Raw genomic sequence first — 23487 nt, forward strand, 5'->3', positions numbered from 1 at the left:
TGTGTTTCTATTTTCATAGCCTGTAATATTATGTCACAGAAAAATGAGAGATCTATTGTGAGTAGCATATATAAGTAATATTTTCTAACAAAGTGATGGATGTAATATTAATATACGTAATTGTTTTAAAAAGTAGAAAACATGTAAAATCACAAACAAAAACCCTGCTCAAGTATATAGCTTGCTTGCAACTACCATTACTGCTGTATGTATTTTTAAACAAGCTATAATACTGTGATGATGCTGTAAACTTACTTCTGTAGGCAAAAAAATGTTCTATTTAAAAATGTCAAGATGAAGGATGTAAATGTTCTTAAAGTGCTATCAACTAAAAATATGAATTTTCACAGAATAGTCTAAAGGATTCTGTTACATGCTACAGATATATTTTACAAACGTATTTATGGATCGTACACACTAGTCTATGTGAGAACAAACAGTACTATTTTATTACAAAATAAATAAATGAATAAATAAGCAGTGAATATCCATGCCCAGAAGCTGGAAAATGTATTTTTTAAAGGTGCGCTGATCAGTTCTGTAGGTAATTTGAAAGACAGAGGACCTAGTACCTTCCTGACAGAAGGTATGCACTCCCCCTCGTTTCCCAGCCTCCCCCATGCAGATCATGCTGCCGTCAGTGCAGGCAAAGATCTTCAGAATCAGTTGTGGAGGAAAAAGGAACAGGTAGCTAGTTGCATAAAAACAATGTAAATGTAGTATTCGTAAGACTAATATATGTATTCACAAAATTAAAAAACATTTTTTAAACACAGCGGCATTTAGAATACCAACTCGGTTGCAGGCAGTAACGATTTGCGCACAGCGTCTAGGTTAGCTCTTATTGAGTGGAGACAATAAAAAGTCATTCTCTGAAAATCATACTGAATGATAATAAAATTACAATTTGAAGAATGCAAGTATATTTCAAAATGCTTTAAGAAAGACATAGCTGGAAGCACTCCCGCTCTTGCTGGAGTATGTATGTACGATTTGGAATAACTGCTCTAAAAGCTACAATTCAGGTTTTTACTGAAGAAGAATCTGGGTGCTGTGTCAGCTAACAATTTCACAGGGGAACACGATCCCCTCCAGAAGCAAAACCTTGTCCTCGGTGCCACCAGTTTAAAATTTTTGTCAAGCTCCCAGTATGAATAAATGGGTTCAGCTCCTCTTCTCGGAAGCTGATCAAACTGGCTATGGGAAAAAAAACCCAACTGATTCTTGCCACACAACGAAACCACGGCTGGGAGATGGATTTATGAAAAGGCGGTGGCCCAAAGCGGGTTTGAAGCATTTCAGTGTTCAGTATAGCTTCAGAGGAAAGATTCAAGATTAATGTAAGGACCGCTGGACCAGTGGGACCAGGTCCCAGCTGGCTCTAGGTGACCTTGCTGGAGCAGGGGGTCGCACAAGGTGACCTCCAGAGGCCCCTCCCAACCTCCGCCGTTCTGTGACGACATATTTCACAAGTAGCTGGAAATCAGTATTCAAACGTGTTTATCTTTGTTCCCAGTTCATATCCAGGCAAGTTAATTGCACTAAAACTTCGTTCCCAAACACGTGCTAGTAGCCTATTGTGAAAGAGATGGAAGTTTATCCTAGAGGAGAAACAAATACAAAGTCCCATGGCCCAACAGATGGTTAGAAACAAGACTCAGGAATGACTGAGCCTGGAAGCCAGATTAATTTTTTTTAGAGAGAAAGCTAGGGCAAATGAAAGTGGAAAGTACATTGCTACAGTCCACAGGAAACTGATTTTAATGATAATGCGAGGAATAGAATTTTATCTAAAGGGTCAGTTATAAAGTGTAACATCATGAAACCGGTTACCAGCATACACATAATATAAAACAATGTATATACGAAAACCCCTTCTGTATTCGTACAAAGTTCAGAGCAATAAACTCTACTCCATCACAAATCATTCAGAAGATTAAATAACACAACTCTGTGTAGCATGAAAGCTAGAAAGCGAAAGCTCTAAAGTACTCTTAATAGGCAGATTGATTTGTTTCCATACTATGGCTGCTTACCATGTGAATCACCCTTCATCCACCTCGCTCCTTTTATGCCCCAGCAAGCACAAACAAGGGAGCAGATGAATAAATATTTCTTGATCATAGTTTTAGAGTGTTTCTTTGGATCAAAAGAAAAATCTACTGCTGAGGAAGGGGGGGGGGGGGGGGCAGGGGGGAAGCTCCTGTGAGGGGAAAAGGAAGAGACATGGTCTACTTTTTTTCTCCTACGTCCTCCACGTCGGAATTTTTGGATCTCTAGTCTCAAACACTGCATGATTATAAAATAAATTATTTAGAGACTCAGATCATTCATTCCATTTTACATCCCTAATAGCTGCTACAAGAAAGCAGAAGACAAACACTCAGATCTCAGAGTCATTCTTGATAAAAAAAATGGAAGAACTGTAGTAAGCAGTAGGAAAACACATGCAACAGACATAAGCAAAACACGCTTTGATTTTTCAAAGGAGCTATCTGAACTGTCTTTGTGACATTTACGCAAACAAACAAGAACTGTACAGCCACTGTGCTGCGCGAGTATGAATACTATTTTACAGCCGAATATTGTCAGATGCCTAACCCAAATAGCTCATAGTTCAATGTATTTACATAAAGGCTTGACAAGAGTTGCAAAGAACTATTTCAGTATTTCTAGAAAGCATCTATGTACTGAAAGCAAAAATGTCAAAATGCCTTCTTTTACTTATAAAAATAATCAATCTATATTCAGAGTCCTGGAACTCACTTGCTGTGTTTTTTGTAAGCGCTGAAAGCTGTGTTCATTGGCAATAACAACAAAATTACATTTTCAAAGGATTCAATTCCTGATCACCACTTCTCTATCTGACAGCCCTGATGGGACTTCACAGAGAATAACAGGCGTCCTTCGCCTGGTGGTAGGCAGATTGCTAGAGACTTCAGAAGACTCGAGAGAAACAGAGAGAGTAGTCCAAAGCAAACAAGGGATAGAGATGGAGTATCTAAAATGAAACGGTTTATAAGATTGGAAGGTAGGAGATTTAAGGGATTTAAACATTTCAAAGGATTAGAGAGTAATGGGAAGAAACAAGCAGCAGTTTATTCGTTATATAGGCAGCTATCCAATCTGCAGTGACAACTCAAAGTTAAAGCCGAGCTTAGGGGAATATTTTCGACGGACTATTAAACCTGCTGGTTACAAGACACCAGAAGAGACTGCCGATGAAGCAGCGGGGACAGCTAGCTTTGAACAACTTAGGGCTGCATTGTGTTTTCACTTGGAGCTTGACCTACTCAGGATCACCTCCCGGTGAAATCATTCAAGGTAGGTTTTTAAGCACCCAAAGGCAGATATTCGCTAACACAGGTGGTCCTGTCTACCTCTATATCCTAGCATTTCTTTTCAGGACTTCCATTGATTTCTGGGGAGTGAAAACAAGAGGCTAAACAGCCCTCAAGCCCTCTTATAAAAAATATATGTCATACAAAAGAAAATAACTGCATGGGTATAAAATACAAAACGAATTTCAACTACACATATTCTTGTCCCAAAATGGGAAAATAAAATGCAACAGTAAGATTTAATCCCATTTGCTTTGTAACAAAAATTCAGTAAGAGTTCATAGATAAGGATATTCCTTCAAGATTTCCACAGCCTTCAGAGATCTAAATGCATGTAAGTCAGGAAACTGGAGACTGATGAGAGTCAGAAACTTTATGACTCACACAAGTCCAATGGCCACAAGGTCGCTGCAAGAGCAACGCAATGAGCTCTTGCTGTCAGCCGTAATCAGAACGGTGGGCTGCAGTTGTGCCCACAGATCAGCATACATCTTTTGAGGCTACAATGAAGATGATTTCATTGTCTAGCCCACTGAGATCCCCAGCACAAAGCCATTTATTTGGATATGTACTGGGTTTGGAGAAGAGGAGGCTGAGGGGAGCCCTCATCGCTCTCTGCAACTGCCTGAAAGGAGGCTGGAGCCGGGGGGGTCGGTCTCTTCTCCCCAGGAACAAGCGATGGGACGAGAGGGAACGGCCTCAAGCTGCGCCAGGGCAGGTTTGGGTTGGGTATTGGGAAAAACTTCTTCCCCCAAAGGGCTGTCAGGCCCTGGCCCAGGCTGCCCGGGGCAGGGGCTGAGTCCCCATCCCTGGAGGGATTTAAAAGCTGGGGAGATGTGGTGCTGAGGGACATGGTTTAGTGGTGGCCTTGGCAGCGCTGGGTTAACGGTTGGACTCGATGATCTTAAGGGTCTTTTCCAACCTTAACAATTCTGTGATTCTATGATAATACCAATCTTTCACGCAGATATATTCTTTGAAAGACAGTGACTTTGCCATCTTGAAAAATCACAGAAAATTACAACAAATTCCAAAGTATAATCAAAAAATGGTCAAAAATATCATTTGGCATCTTATTCCAATTTTAATCTATGTTGTTTCTTCTCTTCCTAGACACCTATCCTATACAGGTTCTATGATTAATTTATTATCATTTCTTGTCTTGGCATCCTCAGTCTTGCTGATTAATTTCTGTTACAGTCTCATTATTTCAGTTCTATAAATACTCCATTTCATTTTACTCTTTTCTATGGTTACTTTGCAACCTTCTTTTTCTCCTCCACCTGGGGCTCTCACTTTCAATTTAAGATGAGACAGTGGGCAAAGATTGAGCTGAAATCCAGTAATTACACCTCCCTGCCCCGAAAAACGGAATCATTTATTTTTCTTATGGATGGAAGCAGCTGTGAGCTGCCCTGAAATCCCACAAGCAATCCCACAAAAAACAATACTTATTACTTGTCAGATTAATAATAGAAAGTGTTGGCTTCTGTAATTTGAAAAACGTATATAGCTGGAGTACAATATATTGCAACATTTGCATTTAGGAAGAATAAAGAGTTGAATCATAACCCAGACGTCAGCAGGCTGGGCATATCTGGTTCCACCTGCAAGAATATTAAACCACCACCCAATTCATCACTGACAAAACAGGTTATATCCACAGTCGTTGGCATTCAGTATGTGACTGCCCACAGAAGACTCTCCCAGTTCTTTATGTCCTTGAGTTATGTTTACTACTTTCAGGCCTTACATTTTCTGACCTTTCAGCCTTTGCCATAAGTTCCTGGGATCCTCTGAAGGTTTGGGAAAGCTTCTGAGTGCTTCTCCGATAAGCGTAAGCACATCCTGAAATAAAAAGGAAACATGAAAATTACTTGGTTTTGTATTCCTGCCATTTCTCATGTCCTGTATCCCAGGCCTACCATTGACAGCTACATCCAGTCCCTCAAAAGCAACCACTAGGTAGGCAGCACTCATCAGCACAATTCTGCTGGATTTTTAAAGCATCCTGTTTAAAAACTTTGTTGAACAGTGTGGCCAGTGATCTGCCCCACAAAGCAGGTTTCTTCCCTAAGGAGAAGGAAAAAGCAGCTGGCCTTTTCAGGGAAGCTGCGAGAAAAACAAGAAGAAAAAAGTGAAGCCTCGCTTGAGACTGAAGTTCTCAAACCTTAGATATGGAGTGAATGGGAGGCAAAAATCAGGAGCCTGACATTATTAGGTAAAAAAACAAACACCTGGTACAGTGCACAAATTCCCACTTAGAAACTCAGAAAGATAGATCTCAGGGCTTCAGCAAGCACTACTTACTCATTGCTCAGAACACCCTGCTTTCAATCTGACTCCCTTTCAAAAAGTGAGAGAAGAGTTCTTCCTTCAGGAAGATCATCATCCTGAGGAGCAGCCACAGAAGGCCCAAGGAAATCGGTAAGTTTCAGCTTACATTGCCTACCATCTATTCCAGAGGTATTTCCTAACAATAAAGCTTGAATCTTTGTGACACCACACACAGACAGAAGACAGTTCTTCCAAGAAGAAATCTCAGTGTATCTGAGAGGCCTTAGCCTCCGTAACACGTTGCAGTGTCCTACTCCGAGACTCCTACGGCAAAGGATGACTAAGGCAGGCTAGTATGGGCATAGTTACCTACTATCACATCATTTTGTTATTTACCATTTTGTCTTGGACAGCCCATCAGAAAACAAACTGGAGAAATAATCAAGATGTACCCAAAACAATTCTAGGACATCCTGGGAACGACCTTCAGCTTATATAAATCAGGCAAACTCAAATGACTTGATCAGTATGTTAGTCCCAAGCATTTTATTAATGATATGGAGCCAAATTCTATTTTGACTTGCACTGCGTTCAGGTCAATCTGATCCCATTGCCATAAATCAGAGGGAAATCTGGCTTACGGATTCTTTAGTTACAGTATGTATAAAACGTACCACAGCTTTTTTTTTAAACATTTGCTTACCCTGGAGTAAATCTGTTCTTCCAATTTCTCTTGGATTAAAGCACTTTCCATTAGCATCTTCTTTCGTCTGAGAAAGGTAATCTTGGCTAACTCTGCTTTCTTCTGCTGACAGTCAGGGCACACTGAAGATTCGTGGATTTGAGCTTCTGTCACCTGAAAGATGAGACTTTGATGCAACGAGCAACCCAGATGGCCACTCCGTTAAAAACAATCAATAAAAATACAGATATAGATACTGTCTAAAGACAAAAATTTGCTTTTGTAGGCAGTTGTAAATTATTTCATAATCTTTGTCACAGTATCATCTAGATGAGCCTGTCTGAATGTGTTCACACTAAATAGATTTGCTTTTCCCCAGGTATTACCCCTTCCAGCACTGACAACAGTTTCATTAAAATTATCTACTTGTATCTCAGAATCATAGCACTAATCTGCAATATACTATTTCTTCTTGTAATAGACAAAGTTTCCCTGATGCTTGAGGTTGCATGGACATTACTGACTTCTTCCACAGAAGCTATAATGGTCAAAAAAAAATGAAGTCACGTGATTGCCAAGCAACGCATCAGTGACCAGCAAAAACCAACTGTGCGGATACAGTTACGCTGGCAAAAAAATTGTTTTAATTACTATAACTCCTTTGACCTGCGCGGATACTCAGTATAAATTACAGTTTTGCCAGTGTAAATCTATACATATTTTGCTAGTGTTAAATACGTTTAGAGCACCACCAGCCGTTAGTTACTCTTGCTTAATGAGTACCTGCTGTTCCAGGAAGCCAGTCTGTGCATGCTAACCAGTCTTCCACAACAGCAAATACACTAACTCCTGAAGGCTCAATTAAGTTAAATTAACATGTTTTACTCCACGTTTCAAATACTTGATCATCACAACTCGGTAACAGCAATTGTTAATTAGCAATAATTCCACCATATATATCTGCCTGTCTGTAATGAGGCTACAGGAACAGCAGTGTTCTATGCTGACAGTATAGACAAGGCCTTAAATACCAACCACAGAGGTTATGATTATCTTTACAAATTTTAAGAGGTTATGATTATCTTTAAAAATTCTAAGAGGTAAATAAACTCTGAAGCAATTAGTTCAAATATCTACATGCAGCTCCGAGTCAGAATACAAACAAAATTCTACAGTTTTCTTTGTAAGATAAACAGTACTACTTCTTAATTCCTCTGTTAGTTTATCCACCATGAAGTCTTAAGCATATTTAATAGCATTACGCAAATCCCAGTATTTGTGCATTTATGAAATATCAATAATTTTATGATTTAATTTACACAGATTCCATCTGGTTACATAAACGAAATAAGTTGCTACATAAGCAGTGGAATCTATCCTAGAAAGTCATGTCTCAAGCCTCTCTGTCTTCTTCCTTGATTTCTTTTCCTCTGCATAAAAATGTTACTACGTGGAGGTAAAGACATCAGCAAATAGACATAGCAGTCAAAGTCACTTTTCTTAGAAAATGCATTACCACACTGTAAGACAAATGAAGAGGCAGTAAAAGTTCTACAAAATTTGGATGGTGAGTTGGTTAACATTAATACAATAAAAGAATGAAGATTGCTGAAATTTCAAAACTATTTAAACAAACAGGAAGCCTGAAATAATCATTACGCCAGAACTGACTTTAAAAGTATCGCTTCTGGCACAGGTTTTGCAGAGGAATATGCTATTTATCACTTTGACTGTGCTATATAGCAATAAATTGAAGCCAGCAAATGTGATAGAGATAAAACAAAATAAATGACTAACTACTATTCAAAGCTCATTTTTGTTTTATCAGAAATACTTTTCCGGATGCAGACATTCTGTACCAATTTCAAACAAAGTACAGACATTTGCCAAGGCCCAGATTTACGAGTAAAGGCATCTGTAGGCAACGGTCACTATTCAAACCCACAGAACCCCATATTCAAATCCATCTGCAAGCACAAAGCAGGAATGCAAGGATCACTGGCCAAAAAAACACCAGTCTTGAGACTCTTAGATGCAGAGCTGAAGGGAGGACCTGTGTCAGAATGCCTACCCTGTGGTGGGAAAAAAACACTGGGCTGTGAAAAAGGAAAGCACTTTGAATGGTGTAAAGATGATACAGATGCTTCTTAATAAAGGAACTGACGTCACCAACATTCTATTGGATATGCTTTAATTCTTAACATTACCTAACGTCTAAGAAAGCTGGGAGCAGGGGGCAGGTTTTGTCTTCGGAATACTTTTAATACTGGAATAACAAGGTCTCCACAACCAAATAATATGCAGAATACTTCTATAACTAACAGGTGCAAACGTAACCAGAAAACAAGGCTTTTCTCTTCAGCTGATCCAGGGCTTGCTGTGGACTGCAATAACTGGCCATCCCAGCCTCGCCGAAATCACAAAAATCATTATTTTATCACCAGACAATGTTTTACAATGATTTTTTAACTAGCAACAGTTCTGCAGTAGTGTCTAACAAAAAGATGAGAAAGGTAAATCTTGAGATATCAAGCATAAATCTCTTTCAGAGGCCTGCCTGATTTGATGCTTACATTACAGCTTTTTTTCCCAGTGGTTCTCACAAAAGCGTAGGCAAAATCTAATTTTTTTTCTTCCTTGCAGTACCTGTTTAACAGTCTCTCTGATATTTTTCAGGCAGATCCTGTTGATTAGCCGATCAGGAACAATGCAGCTCAAGTCACTTGTCTCAGGTTTCTTTGCTGTGAATCCATGCTGCAGCTTTCTTGACGTGCCGCCATTTGCCGGCTTAGAGATCAGCTGCTGACGCATCTTGCTTATCTTAATGGTGCAAAAAGACCGGAGAGCATCCAGTTCTCCATCTAATAATCCAGTAATTTCTGTCAGGCATAAATCAACAAAACAGAAGTGTCAATTACTCTATCAGGGAAAGAGAAGAATTACTGGTCTTCTACCTGTGCAACCTCATGTTATCTATTTAATAAAAACACAAACCCAATGTCAAGCCTAGAGGCAATGACTGTAATAACAGCAGTGCAGAATTTAAATAAAAATCTGGATGATAACTGTAGGAACTTACACACTAAATGTCTCTATGAATAGTCTCCAAAGAGGGGAGGGGATAAGAACCCTAAAGAATTAGACTACTTCACGATACAGCACAAGTGTATTAGTAAAGCAACTACTTCAACACTATGATATTAAATAAACTGAGGTTCAATGGCTGCCTAATACAGATTCAGCTTCTTCCTGCCTGAAACCGCAACTTGTTAAAAGAAAATGAATTAACATTTAACAAAAGCTACTCATCTAGTAACTCTAAGGAGCAATTCATAAGACACTGAAAAATTTGAGGCCCTGCTTGTTGAAGTAACTCTGGAAAACACCTCAAATATATTCTACAGCCTACAGTTAGGCATCTTTTTTTTTTTTTTTGAGGAAATGCAATTATAGTAGAAAATACTTTCCTCTAAAGCTTCAATGATCATTTCCTAAATTGTTCATATGACCTTGTTTAAACAATACCTTTCATCTTTTCTTATCCTTTCCAGTGGCTTGTAATCATAAATAAATACTGAGAGACTATACTCCACACGGGCAGGTAAGGACGGATTTACAACGTCATTCAGTGCTTAGTGGGAGATTTTCCAGGGGCTTAAACACAGCCCATCGATACAGAGGAGCCAACATGAGTAACTGTGTTACAAATTCAGTATTTCATGAGCATCAGCATATAATGATGCTGTGTAGTACTACATGGCCTTAAAAGATACCACTGTTTTCAACTCTTTAAACAGGGGAGAGTACCTCTCCACCTTTATTACACAGATTTCACCTTTATGCAACTGCTGAAGCCCAACTAAACACTTTAATGTGTGTAATTAAAGGAGAAATGAGAAGACAAAGCATTACAGTAAGCATTACTAGAAGCCTTGTGAATGCCTTCGCACATAGCTAATGCTAACACAGCGTTCCCTTCTCAGGACTCCGCTCTTGAAAATCAAAAAAAGTCAGACAACTGGTAACGACTACACAGGTAAGGTACGGTCAGGTTGTTTTAACTCAAAGTATTCAGAAACAAATTAGACTGCCCACTTAGCTGGACAGTATGATGATACCATTTAAACAATCCCTCCATATTGTCCGTTTCACTCATTTTCAGTGATTAAATTCAGTTCTTCTAGACAGGCACTGCACATTTCACTGCATATTTCAGGGTGCTTGTCTGACAACTAGTGCATTGGCATTCCATTCTGTAGGGTACCTTGGCATAACCACGACACAAATCCTTAAAACACTGAACAATACGAATGTAAAACTTCGCCTAAATATGCTACGATGAATTTCGCCTCAAGTACACAAGATATAGCTGTGGAATTTTGCAAGTAAACCGAGTATCTCTTCAGAAATGCAGTCAATCCGTATAACTGATAAGTGGATCTATAGTTAAGACTTAAGCAAAGCAGGAATCGGTGAGCTTTGCTTTATGGACAACAAGGACAAGATACGATTTAAGTGCAACTACCACAGCTCAGAATCAATCATCGTAAAGCAATTTATTCCTCCTTAGAAGACAATGGATCAAATTGACTAAAGACAAAGACACAGTGATACTTTATAGACAGATCAGTCAGAATTAACAATACTTCAAAATGCAATTTAACAAAAATTTTTTCTTGGGTAGGATCATAAACATTTGAGTGGAAACCACCACTTCAGTCATCAGGCCATTTTCCTTACAATCATAATGTAGAACCCTTGTAAAACAGTTTAAATCATGTGCCACTACTGGGTTTAATCGCACTCATAAAATAGTGGCATATTCATTTACGTTGCACATAGAATGAATAAAAAGATGAAAAAGTCACTGCTGTGGGGGAAAAAAACCGTACAACAAAGCATTTACGTAGACTGAGTACTCAAATGCGTAAGTAAAACACATGGGGTCTGCTGAACATTTTGTGACAATTTAATACCAGCCTAATTAATTCATTTAAGTTTCTCCTGACATATAGAAGCGCATTTTAATTAAGAATTGGTTTCTAATAGTGCACGAATCGTGTGCTGCCATACACCCATCCCTTTGCTCATTTGCACCTACAGACATTAGAAGAAACACTAGCAAAGAGAACAGCAATTGTTAAACCTGACTGCACAACCAATTTCAAGAAGTTACTTGTTTAATATTAATTCATGTTTAACAGTAAATAAGCTCAGAAAAAATGAAAATTATCAAGGATCAAGGACTATAATTTCACTGAAAAAAGAACAAAAAATGATGAGAAAAGTCAGCGCACAGTTAAATTCTGAAAAGTTAGTCTTTTAACTGCACAATGATTATTTACACTTTCAGATTTTCTTCCAGGTATACGAGGTTCACCTGTCCTTCAGCTGAAAGAAGAGAGATGCATACGAGAGGATCTATGCACTTGCTTTGGTGGTTGGCTTTATTTCTTGTGTCTTTCACGTATTCCCTCCTTTCCATCTTTGAACTAGACATGCTCGAATGCTCAATCTCCATTTGTGGTGGCAGACGTAAATGTCACTGCATGCCTGTCCGCAGAGAATCCCTGCCAGTGCCAATTACCATTCCAGAAGTACATTCTGCTGATGCTTGGTTGCCCCGAATCCTGCATTCCCACACCCTCTTCATCGGAGAGGAATAAGGCAGGAGGAGGTGACAAGAAGAGCAAAACCAGACGCCAGAACAGCCATCAAGTCAGAGCCACTTATCATACGTTAGTAAGGTCACAAAGCACGAAAGATTTAGAAAGTAAAGCACAACAAACTGGACCAAGAAGCTGCTCTGATTACAGAAGCACTCAGCGTGTACCAACGGAGATAAGCTAATCTCCATGTCTACATTCTAAACCCTGCTGTGTGGTTTATAACTAAGCGACCTACATAGATTTTGCTTTCTGTACGCAATTACATCTTTAATTATGACATTTTAAATCTGTACAAGTGGAGGGAGAAAAATAAAGAAAATCTTTATTGAGTTTCCTTTTCCTTTGATGTCCAACTTTGATTTAATAGGAAAATAGGCAGGCATTTTGTTCTTATTATGCTCTACTAATACTCTATTTTAAGAAGAAAAAACGTAAAACAGTTAAAGGAAAGATAATCGTGAAAGGCAGTAACTGATAACTACTCTTCAGAAAGATTTTAACTCTGCATCTCAAGATAACATTTTCATAATTATCTAAATTGCATTTGTACAATTGAGTGCAGCAGTTCAGATTAACATGCTGACAGCCTGATCACCAACCGTAGCATTTGAAAGATTTGTGCAGATAGCACAGAACTGACGCAAACAGCCTGAAATATCAGGCTATTTATTATCAATGTGAATTTAAAGCAAATAACGTTCCTCCAGCATGGTGAAGGATACCCTCAGTTTCCACCAACATTAGTGAGATGAGACAACAGTAAGACCCTTGCAGAATCCATGTCTTTCAGAAGAAACTCAATTCTTTCCCAGTTCCATAAAGGCATTAATGAACTTGATAAACTTTCTTTACAAGCAGGGGTTTCCATTTAGATGTTGCTGGTTGGAATTTCCCCATCCAGCATACATTAATACTATTTTACTACAGAAATAGAAGTCTGGAATCTCAGGGTCTAAGTCTGCAGCAATGCCACAACCCGTGCACGTTATCAAGCAGTAAGCTTTAGTGCTGAAAAGCTCGGGAACAGGCAAGAGAGCCAGTATAGACTATCAGATACCTGCTCCTTTCTCCACACAGAGCAGTAGGCTGTTTTCTCAATTCTTATAAATAGACTACTACTACTTTTAATAAATACGTTTAATAAACTACTACTACTATTTGGTAAGTCAAGAAGTAAATGCTTGGACATATGAAAATTTGTTCACAAAGTGAATACAAACTATCTAGTATTTCTACTCAGAAATACTCTGGACAAGCTGGGAAAAAAATCTGATGCAGAAAAATAAACACTTACACGTCCCTCAGTGTGCACACGTCTATGTGCACACGCCAGCGCCTTTTTTCACCTTAGCAATGTGAACCGCAGGTATTTATTTCCCTGTATCTACACTGGCCGTTTTTACTTTTAGATTTCCCATCGTTGACACCACTATCACAAGAACAATAACGGTTAAATTGATAGTATTGACTGAACTGTATTTCAGCCACAAAACTGCCTGATGCTGCTGAAACATTCCTATGCCTCTAAATAACATCAACAACTAAAGCTCTCTCACTTTTGCCAGCGGTAGTGCAGTGGTAACACTGCAGAAAAAGAAATGAGCAAAACGTTTAGTGTAGACGTGTCACAAACAAAGGTGAGAGCAAACTTCTGAATACAGTACAAGTCAGAGCGTTAAAAAGCCCCACCTGAACTTTCAGATACACCTAAGCTGAAGAACTGCAGTTTCCTGTAGTAAATTTTAAAGATGAGTAATGGTCTTTGGAATAATCTATACGGAATTAGGGACGTATAGTCCTTTTGTGATGCATTTGTCTAATAACAACTAGTTGCTACAACACTGGGGTAGAGGGCCAGAGAAGAGGAAGACAAAAAGACAACTATGACAAAAATTTCTCACTTGGCTTGAGGCCATCATCTAGTTTTTTCTTATTTCAGCCCACAAAGAGAACTTACGAAAAACAAGAATCACATTCCAGGGCATCCCCATATGCAAACCAGGATTTTTTTCCCCTTCACATTCAACTCTATCAGTAGCAAGATAATAAAAAGAATTTTTGTTTTATTACCTGAAGACAAATTCAAAAGTACCACACATGCTCAGTGCATACATCATTCATTTTGCTGAATTTGGAGAGGGGACTAACTGTGCACCACTCTAGTTCTAGGTGAACTCATCTTCTATTGTATTTAAAAAAAAAAAAATCTCCAAGTCGATAAAATAACAAGAGGCTTGGGGGCTACCAGGTACTGAATTACTAAGTCAAAGAGAAGCAGGCATTTATAGATATCAGTATACAAAACTTGCTGGGCTTATTTTGTTTATATGTTAATACTCAGCAATAAAAAATGTAGTACACGGCTAAGTATGATTGATGCTGATGAATTTGGGGATAACTTGTCAATCACATGACAGCGTACTGTGTTTGCATGAAAGCAGCATAAGCATGAACCTTATTTTGTGCTCTTCATATCGACAGTGGTTGGAAGCACTGCAACAATGTACCTGGAAAGGGCTTAGCTGCTAAGATGACAAGCGATAGGACAGGCAGACAGAAGACAACACATCACTTCATACATCAGCGCAAGCTAATGAAACAGAACTTGCTACTCAAGACGGAGCGACCACTCTGACTCTCCCTGCCCATCGAAGTCCATAAGCCAAAGGCAAAAGGTCCCTTGTGCAGAACTACAAAAATCTGAAACTGATTAAGAGGAGAAAATCTTCCCAAGTGTAAATTTCAAGGGAAAGCTCTGCAGAGATGGAAAACTTCCTCAGCCTTATACTGTTGTTTACCATTCATTCAATGAATCTGAACTCATCAGGTCCTTCTCAATTTCTCTATGAATCAAATGGTCACAAGATTCTGATGTATTTTAGAAAGACTGTCTCAGAGGAGCTCACCAGAAGCCTCTCCACTATAGAGGAGATGATCTACATTAACTGTCTTCTCACTTGACTACATGGCAGTCTTGGAAAACCAGTAATAGAAAGATAAATGCTGAAGATGAGTCAGGAATTCATAACATTGACTCACCAGTGTTGTGAATGAGCTATACAATTAAGAATAGCCTACAAATGATCTTAGGTCCTGTTTTCCTATGATATATATGGACGGTTTGAGGATGCTTGCGTGCAAATGCAATGCCATGAAGTACCTAGGCAGAAGGATCTCCCTGGTTAATCAGTCTCACAGGTGACCTACAAAACTTCTGAGCTTGTTCACTTTTCATGCACATACAGACTGAGGAAGATTCCCCTTCTGCTTAAATTATTTTTTGCTCAACTACAGCTTTCTTGCTCTTTTTTAAATTAAAAATAGTATCTCTGACCCACTTTTTAGAAAGACTTAAGCAGGACTTGCATCCCACCATCTGCTCTCACAGTTACTTGCATAACCAGTACATGCAAACGGCATCCTTCCTTCCTCCCTTCCCCTCTCCTCCTCCATATACTACATCATTGTGTTGGATAAAGCTGCTCCATTGTTCTTGCCAAAATTGGTGCCCTGCTGCCTCCCTCAGCTTGGGAAAGGAACTAGAACATGGCAAACAAGTAATTCAGTAATTAATACAACCGATTAATGGGGGGAAAAGCATTTCACACAATAAATTCTGAAGTCATGTTTACTTTGGAGGGGAAAAAGCCCACACTCCTAGTACCTGTAGGAGTGAAATGATCATTTCACACCAGCTGGAGTGAAAAAGAGAAAAACTAAACAGTCTAGTAAAATTTGGAGGATTACAGTTAAATTTAAAATGTGGACACATTTTTTAATGTATTTATCCAGATCTTGTGATAATGCATCACGTGTCAGGAGCATCAAAGCCATGTGTGTTATGGGAGACAAACTGTTTTCCGAGAAAGCATAAAAGAGAAACTTCATACTTAATTATCTGGCTAATTAAGCCAGGCTAATTACCTGGCTTAGCTTTAATAGCTTGTATAGAAAATTTAAGTCTAGTTAAAAGCCTACCTCCCCTTTTGAAAGAAACAAGAATTATAACCTTTACTGAAGTTACTGAACTCACCAGCATCAGTTTTGATGACAGATTTGTCTTGCTTAATGCCAGCTTCTTTATTTTTAAGATCAATCCATTTTCCCATGACGTCCTTTTCTATAGCTGTAGAACCCGTTACTTCAGACTGCTCATCTACAACGAAAAAAAGGTAGCTTTGAACATACATCGTAAAGAAAGCAGGACTGCAGACAAACAAAGTGGGAGGCAAACAAGCCTCCAGTTGAATGGGACAGTTTTCTCTGTTGAGAGAAAAGAAACCCCAAGCCATAGGACTATACAGATGGTATCAGTGATGTCAGGGTGAAATGCTGAGCAAGCTTCTGTCCCACAAAGTATCTCATATTGCTCATTTCTAATCACCCCACTGAAGGCCAAGATAAGATACACTGAGAAAAACAGAAACTACTGCTTAGAGCTTGTTGACACATTCAATTCTACCTGCAATGCTAACTTAACCTCAATCTACCTCCTCCCTCATTCAGCCTCATCGCTTATTTTCAGCCCTAAATAGGCTCTTCATCTGTGGCAGTACAAGTACTCTTGGGAGCTTACGTGACCTGCCTCAAGGTATCGATCCAAGTGAAAAATAACGTGGGGCAGGGGAAATAAAAAATCTGTATCAGCTCCCTGTTCTCCAGCTTGTTCCAGCACAACTCCGGTTCTGCAGAAACTGAGGAAACAGCAAAGATGTGAAAGCGAATAGCTGGGAAAAGACAAAAGACTTAAGAGGTCTGAAAAGTCACCGCCACTGACAGCAAGATGCACACGCTGTGGTCCCAGCTTAAAATACTGAGCACGCTCAGGAAGCACCTGACTTCTCCACTCTGTTTTCAGGGTACTAACAGCAAATTCAGTGGGCTTATACAGAGAAATAATGTTTCCCTATGGGGACACCAGCACGACAGGTTTTCTGTGGTTTTCATTATTTATATATGCTGTTCTCGGTAAGATATATACCACAGAAAGCAATCAATATCCCAAAATATTTTTCTGTGAATTATTCCCTAGTTTCTCATTTAACTGGTAGCATTCAGAAGACTTCATAATTTTATGAAACATTAACCTTGTAAAGATAAAAAGTGGTAACACTTATTAAAAAAAAAAAAAATCTACACATACAGCAAGGATTCCTCCCAGCATGTACTCCTTGATGCCAGAAATAAGGATATCAATAGTTAGACATGGAATAAGTTAAAAAAACTTGTTATAGCTCCAGAAAAAAAAAAAATGTTTATTAAAACTTATTATTTGTAAAAACTAAAAATTTTAAGCAAAACTGTTAAATCTATTAGACACTGTTCAATTATAATAATGTAGCATGAATAAGACACCAAGGCAATGATCGTCTCTTTATTCAGATTTTTGAAGCACTGATACCTAACGCTGTGCTACAATAAACAGGGTTTACATTCACGTATATATATCTGGCAACAAATTTTGCCCCGCATTGTTGGGATTTCATGCCTAAACAGTATTTAAAAAGTATTCCTAGTGACAATGGTGCTGGTTATTACTGCAGAGTGAAAAAAAAAAAAACCCACAGTAAAATCTTGGCTAGATGAGGGACAGGAGGAACATCTCTACTGGACTTGTCTACAGTAGGAAAAGAAACAGGTTGCCAATTTTAAAATATAGACAAGGTTAATTATATATCAGTATATGCCAGCTGATCAAGTTGAACGGAGTAGAATCAGATTACAAGAGTAACAGCTAATAGACATTAAAATATATCTTAAGTCTACACTACTTTTAAAAATATATTAAAAGTCTTGTAGCTAATCTTTAAAGCAATGTTTCCACATGCTGACAAGCTCCCAAACTAAAAAGAGATTTAAAAAAATATTAATCTCTTCAAGTACTCACAATACTGACCAGACCAAACTTGGAAAAAGGAAGAACGTAGAAGAATGACAGAGAACCCCACAGAGACAAAAGAAAACCTAACAAGACATTAAGGCAGTTAGCTTATGTCCTGCTGCCTGCTTCTTTATCACTCATCTGATGAAGCTTTAAGGTACGATCTAGCCCTCTTAAGTATTTCAAGTCCTGGAACTTTCCCTGTGCCCTTGGAAAGATTATTTTACGGCCCAGCTACTTTTCATACAGGGTAACTCCATCAAGATACCTTGCAGAATATTTTTTAACATGCCAACAGAATTTCAGCATTACAAGGAAGGGTTTCCACGGCCAAATTATACCCTTCTGCATGTAGCTGTCAGCAAATCCTGAGAGCGCAAGACACAGATCTAGTCAGCATACTGAGGTTCTGTTGCTTTGCACAGCAAGAACACTGTGCGCAATTTTTACATTTTTATTTTTGCTGATTCAAGTCTCCATCGCACCAATTTAAAGCTGTGAAAGACAGGTCTCAAGCATGGTAAGCTCTGCATACCTGCATGATTTTGGCCTGCCAACCATGACATGCGTTCCAACACATCTGACACAGCAGACCACTCTAAATCCTCTGTGGAACAATACGATTCAGAGGGTTCGCTGCCTCACTGCCAGCAGGCTTCTTCCTCCTCACTGAGGGGCTCAAAGGTATCTTCTGAATAGTCCAAACCAGAGCTACTGTAACCCCGGCTTAATTCCATCTGCCACTTTGCATAGTTACCAGAGCTATCTGCTGGGGGAGTCGCCATGGTGCAGCATTGCAAATAAAAACAAAAGGATGTAACAGGTTCAATTATACAGGAAAAATGACTGGATTACTTATAGCAATGGGGGACATACGAAGGAATATTACAGCTCTAGCTACCACTATGGGTGGAAGAAATAACTACTTAATCAGTGCACTGATCAAGGCAACACCCTTCAAAGCACTACTGCTGACCAAAGTACTACATCATTAAGATCCACTGGGTAATCACACAGTAACAGTTATCACTGAACATTAGCAATGAATTCTGACCAGCATTCCTTTCAGATTTGTAGCAAATTACAATAACACTTGGATAAAATCATTCATGAAAACAAAATCATTTAAAAAATGGGTTGGGTTTTTTTTGCCTTCAGATTATTAAGCCTCTCACCACTCAGAAATGCAAAACCTCCTTGTTCTGCTTAGATTTTGCCTAGAAAATTAAGAAGAAAACAAAACAAGCATCAGCCAGCTGATGCTCCCAAATAAGGAGTCATGCTTCCAATGTGAAAAAGAGAAATAAAAGTTCTCCAGATTCAAGCTCCAGGAACAAAATAGACCTCAGATAATTACTTATCATGTAACAGATTTATTTTAAAGTTTTGTCCTTACTTATTTTATCCTTTTTTATTAGAATGATGCAGTACCCCTTCTTCCTTTGAATTTAAAGACCTAAATAACTTTGTCCTGAATAATTTTGCTCCAATTGCTTCCCTACTCTCATAAAATAAGGAGAGTAAACGTGTGGGCAACACCCCTCTGGAAAGATGCTTGCAGCAGTCCCAGTCATGCCTCCTTCATCAGAAAGATGGGAACCCCAACACGAGAACAGCAGGTAGACAAAGGCACTTTCTGTCATGCCTGAAATTCAGGTATGCTACTGTACTTGGTGTTTGTTACTGGGGTTTAGGCAACTTCGTTTTAAAGGTGCTGACCTTGGCCATTTCCCTAATGAATATGCTACGCTGCCTGTTTTACATGCCACATTACTGCCAAAGTCTTTCTGTGCACTGTGTAAAGACCCTGTGCCCCTAAAACAAATTCAGGACTTCTTTCCCACGGCTAGAGTTCCAAAACCCATCTGTAGTGCCCAATTTCTAGGCCCAAAGGTTTTCTTTTTGTTTTAACGTGGTCCCAAAGATTAAAGAATTGTTGTGATCTAAACTTTAAATATTAATAAACGCTAAGGAATTCTTTTATTCATTACACCACCACTGATTCAGGCCGGAGATTGGTTATTAAGATCAGGACTCCTGGAAAAAAACAATGGGAAATGCAAACAGAGAGTCAATTAGTTCTCCTGCCCACAGCTGACCTCAGAAGTCGCAGCTGCACAAGCAGCACGTGGATGGTTGAGGAGCGAGAAGATGAATTTCAGCAAGTAACATGACTGGCTGAACTAGAAATGCTTCATAATATCAGATGTGACTGATACTAGCTAATTTTCACAGTGAAAAATAGGTATTTGTTACAAGATCAGCAGATAAATTACTTAGATGCCATAAGTATACTCATAAATAGCAAATAAAACATGTTTACAGACAACTTTAAAGTTGCATCTGCTATCATACGGCTTTTATTCCTCACAAGGCTGGTACTATCTACCTTAACAGATTAGCGGAAAGCAAGCTCCGTGCTTCAGTAAGGGTTCTGAAAAAGAAAAGCCACAGAACTGTCTGAATTGCTTTTCTGAGAATCGCTTTGTCGTACAGACGCGGTGACAGAACCTTCACTCGCCACTGAGAAGAGGCTGCCGTGATGTAGTGCCACTGAAAATGGAAGGCACTTTAGAAGAAAACCTGAGGGAAAGAAGCTCCGTCCTCTCAGTAGGCAAAAACGTGACTGCAACACGCCACACTCGTGAAAAACCTACGTTTCCACCAAGTAACAGCCAACTAAGAAACTGTTCTCCATGCACTTTCTACTTAAAACCCAAAGGCGACAGAGGTGGGGTGTTCTTTTGTTTGTGGTTTGTTGTTTGTTTTTAAATTCCACAATCCTGCATTTCCAGGCTGAAAACATGAATTTTCCAAAACCGTTTAATGTATGCTTCAACTGGCGAATTCCCTTTTCGAACCCCCTGGCACCAACCAGACGCTGAGGCTATCCTTTACCACACTGCCAGCACCCACACCGGGCCTCCCTGCAGCCTCCGAGGCTCGCCCCCACGGACGAGCCCCCCCAGCACCTTCACTTGCCCGGCTGTCACCGAGAACTCCCCTCCCAAGGCAGGTAACTTGCCACACAGGAGGGATGCGGGTCCGTGTCCGGCCTCCTCCGCTCCCCCTGAAACCCCGCCGACAGCCGGCGCCTTCCCCTCCGGGCGTCCCTTCCCGCCCGGGAAGACGGCCTCCTCTCCTCACACCGCCGCCGCGGACGGGGCTCCTTACCCCGGCCCGCCAGCGCATCGAGAACCGGCAGCCTGGCCACACCGGCCCCGCTTCAGCACAAAAAGGTGCCCCGCGGCGCGGAGGGGCCGCTGAGCCCCGAGTGGGGCGACCGGGAGCGGGACCGGCCCCGCTGGCGGGCCGAGGCGGCCCAGGCCGCCCTCACAGGGCGGGCGCGGCGCCTGACGCTCCCCGCCACTCACCCCGGTCCCGCGGAGCGGACGGCTGCGCCCGAGGGGAGCGGGGCGGCCAGCCGAGGCCCCGGCGCCGTCCTGGGGCGGGGTGGCGGGGCGGGCAGGCCGGTTCCCTTCGCGCACGGCTCCGCCCCGTCTCCCCGCGGCGGGGTTTGCCAGGGCGGCGTGAGGGGTCCGGCGGGGCGGTGTGAGGGGCGGGGGCCTGGCCTGAGGGTGGCACTCCCGCCCTGGCCCTGCCGCCATTTTCCTCACGTCCTCCCTGCCCCTTAGGGAGCGAGGCGTAGAGAAAAGCCTTTTATTGCAATCCTTTTTGCTTTTATATAGTTGTTCTTTTTACATTGAAAGCGCAGGTTGGGAGGTGCCGGCTGAGGCAGGCAGGCTGGACAGGCTGGGTGCTGGTGTGGGTCATGGCAAGGCCCGGCCGTTGGCGTGGGGTGCCAGGGGCTTCGTGGGCAGCCTGGTGCCGACCTGCTTGTGCTCGTGGTAGTGTAGCTACAGCCCTGGTGCCACACTGTCGTAGAAATAAGGTGCAAGAAGTTCGTATTTCAGGGGATGAAGTCTACCTGTAGCTTGAGGTCCAATTTCAATAGGTACGTCGTGATAAAAGCAGCTCTTCTGTATACTGGGATCTTGGTTTAACACTGCTATTTCAGGTTAGCTAATGCCACTTTTTTGTCTTTCAGGGAAATCATTCTTTTTATCAAGAAAAGCTTACTCTTCAGTTCTGGGATGCGTAGCGTGTGGTCTCTCACATGTAAATCACTGAGGTATTTTATCCTCCTAAACACCTCGTGCTGTATTTGGACTGACTTCCCAAGGTCTCAGCTTGGCTGAAATCTTTAAGGCTGAGATCTTTAGGATCTTGTCTTCTCTCGTGTTGGCTTAAGTGCAGCACGTGATCTTGTTTCTCTTGAAAGAGAGAACTCTGTGTGCTACAACTATACCTATAATATAAAGGAAGCGTGGCCGGCGTAATGAGATAGATCCACAGTGTTGCAAAAGAGTAAATAAATGCATTAATGCAGTGGAGTGTAAAGCAAAGTGGAATAAACAGGTCTGCCTACATATTGTTCACATGTTTTAAGATTCAGTCGTTCACTGCTTCCTGCAGAGAGTGGACTGCTTGGTGCTGGCCCTTTTCATTTTCATCTAGCTTGCTACAAGAAATTAGAATAATTTATATGTGATAAACATTTCTTTTACATTTTCCATCCATACAAATTTTAGTAGTGATCAGAGAGGCGTGCAGCTGCAAATGGAAGGGGCCTTTATCCATACTGCAGGAAGTGGGAGTCAGCTGAACACCCATGAGACTTAGACTGCGAACACTACGGAGGGAGGAAGATGTAATTAAGACAGTGTATGCCATTTAGATCAGCAAAATCTGCGTTGTGTACTAAACCTCTCCAACCCCAAGATTCACCTTTCATTGATTGCTCTATGTTGTATTTTCCTTCTCAGGGAAGTAATGTTGCAGACAAGCTAGCAAGCACCCAAGCTGAATAAGTGTCTGGAAGAATCGAAGAGGTAGGTTGACAGTTTTCATGCTCCGGGTTATAAATGATGGTGAAATAGGGTTGGGAGAAACATTACCTTTTCTTCAAAATTCTAATCAAGATACACAGAGAATAACACAGAATAACCAAGAATAACACAGATCCTCACAGTTCCCACTAAATACGTCCCTGGCAGCCTGGTACTTCGTTATTTATCATCGTCCATTTTTTTTATGGTAACAGTTGAGATTAGGTTATTACTGACCTGGTTGGTATTTGAATTTATTCCCTAGAGGTTAAAGACTTTGTAGTTTCTTGTTCTCGGTCCCTTTTAAAATTCATAATTTTGGAGCATAGAAAATATATTGTTCTATCAAGTTTATTTCTCTGACATTTATTCAGTGTAGAGTGTGATCCTAATATTAAAGGCTTTTGATTTGAAGCCTGGGGTACAGATCAGTTGTTTCCCTGGCCTTCCCTAAAACAGGTAATATTATCACTGTGGTTCCCCTTGTTGGCGTCTAGGAAGTTAATATGTTGAACGGCATAATTATTTGAACCAGTATTTGTTTTTAAAGGATTTGTGGGTGATAATAGATGGCTCAACCCAGTTGTGTCAGAAGGTATTAAGATTTCCGTCTGCTAATGTCATGGAGTTGGTCCTATATAGAGCCATAAATAATACTGTCTGAGAAGCAGTGACAGGCTTTTACTCCACCTCGTCTCTTCATCATGTTATATTAAATTTAAACACAGTTGTTGAATCCCTTTGTGTG

At 40.4% G+C, this 23487-nt stretch overlaps 1 protein-coding gene and 1 long non-coding RNA gene across 2 annotated transcripts in view; one reads left to right on the forward strand and one right to left on the reverse strand.

Annotated features, from left to right (window-relative positions):
* CUNH8orf48 (chromosome unknown C8orf48 homolog) overlaps window positions 1-21357 on the reverse strand; it is a 41469-nt gene extending 20112 nt beyond the window's left edge. The window contains exons 1-5 of the mRNA XM_087748346.1: window positions 21225-21357; window positions 16003-16125; window positions 8947-9179; window positions 6322-6474; window positions 5105-5189 (exon numbers count right to left, since the gene is read on the reverse strand). Coding sequence (XP_087604472.1) covers window positions 5105-5189; window positions 6322-6474; window positions 8947-9179; window positions 16003-16078 — 547 coding nt within the window. The 5' untranslated portion in view covers window positions 16079-16125; window positions 21225-21357. The remainder of the gene's footprint in view (window positions 1-5104; window positions 5190-6321; window positions 6475-8946; window positions 9180-16002; window positions 16126-21224) is intronic.
* A 290-nt stretch (window positions 21358-21647) lies between these two features.
* On the forward strand, window positions 21648-22706 carry LOC148056641 (uncharacterized). Its single transcript, XR_015702501.1, has 3 exons — window positions 21648-21805; window positions 21899-21982; window positions 22677-22706. It is a non-coding gene; the product is annotated as an uncharacterized LOC148056641 (long non-coding RNA).
* Window positions 22707-23487: the final 781 nt, after the last annotated feature.

This window comes from Nipponia nippon, unplaced genomic scaffold (genome assembly GCF_047370975.1).
Source record: "Nipponia nippon isolate SJK-2023a ecotype South Korea unplaced genomic scaffold, ASM4737097v1 scaffold_12, whole genome shotgun sequence".
In the NCBI taxonomy this organism is placed as follows: Eukaryota; Metazoa; Chordata; class Aves; order Pelecaniformes; family Threskiornithidae; genus Nipponia; species Nipponia nippon.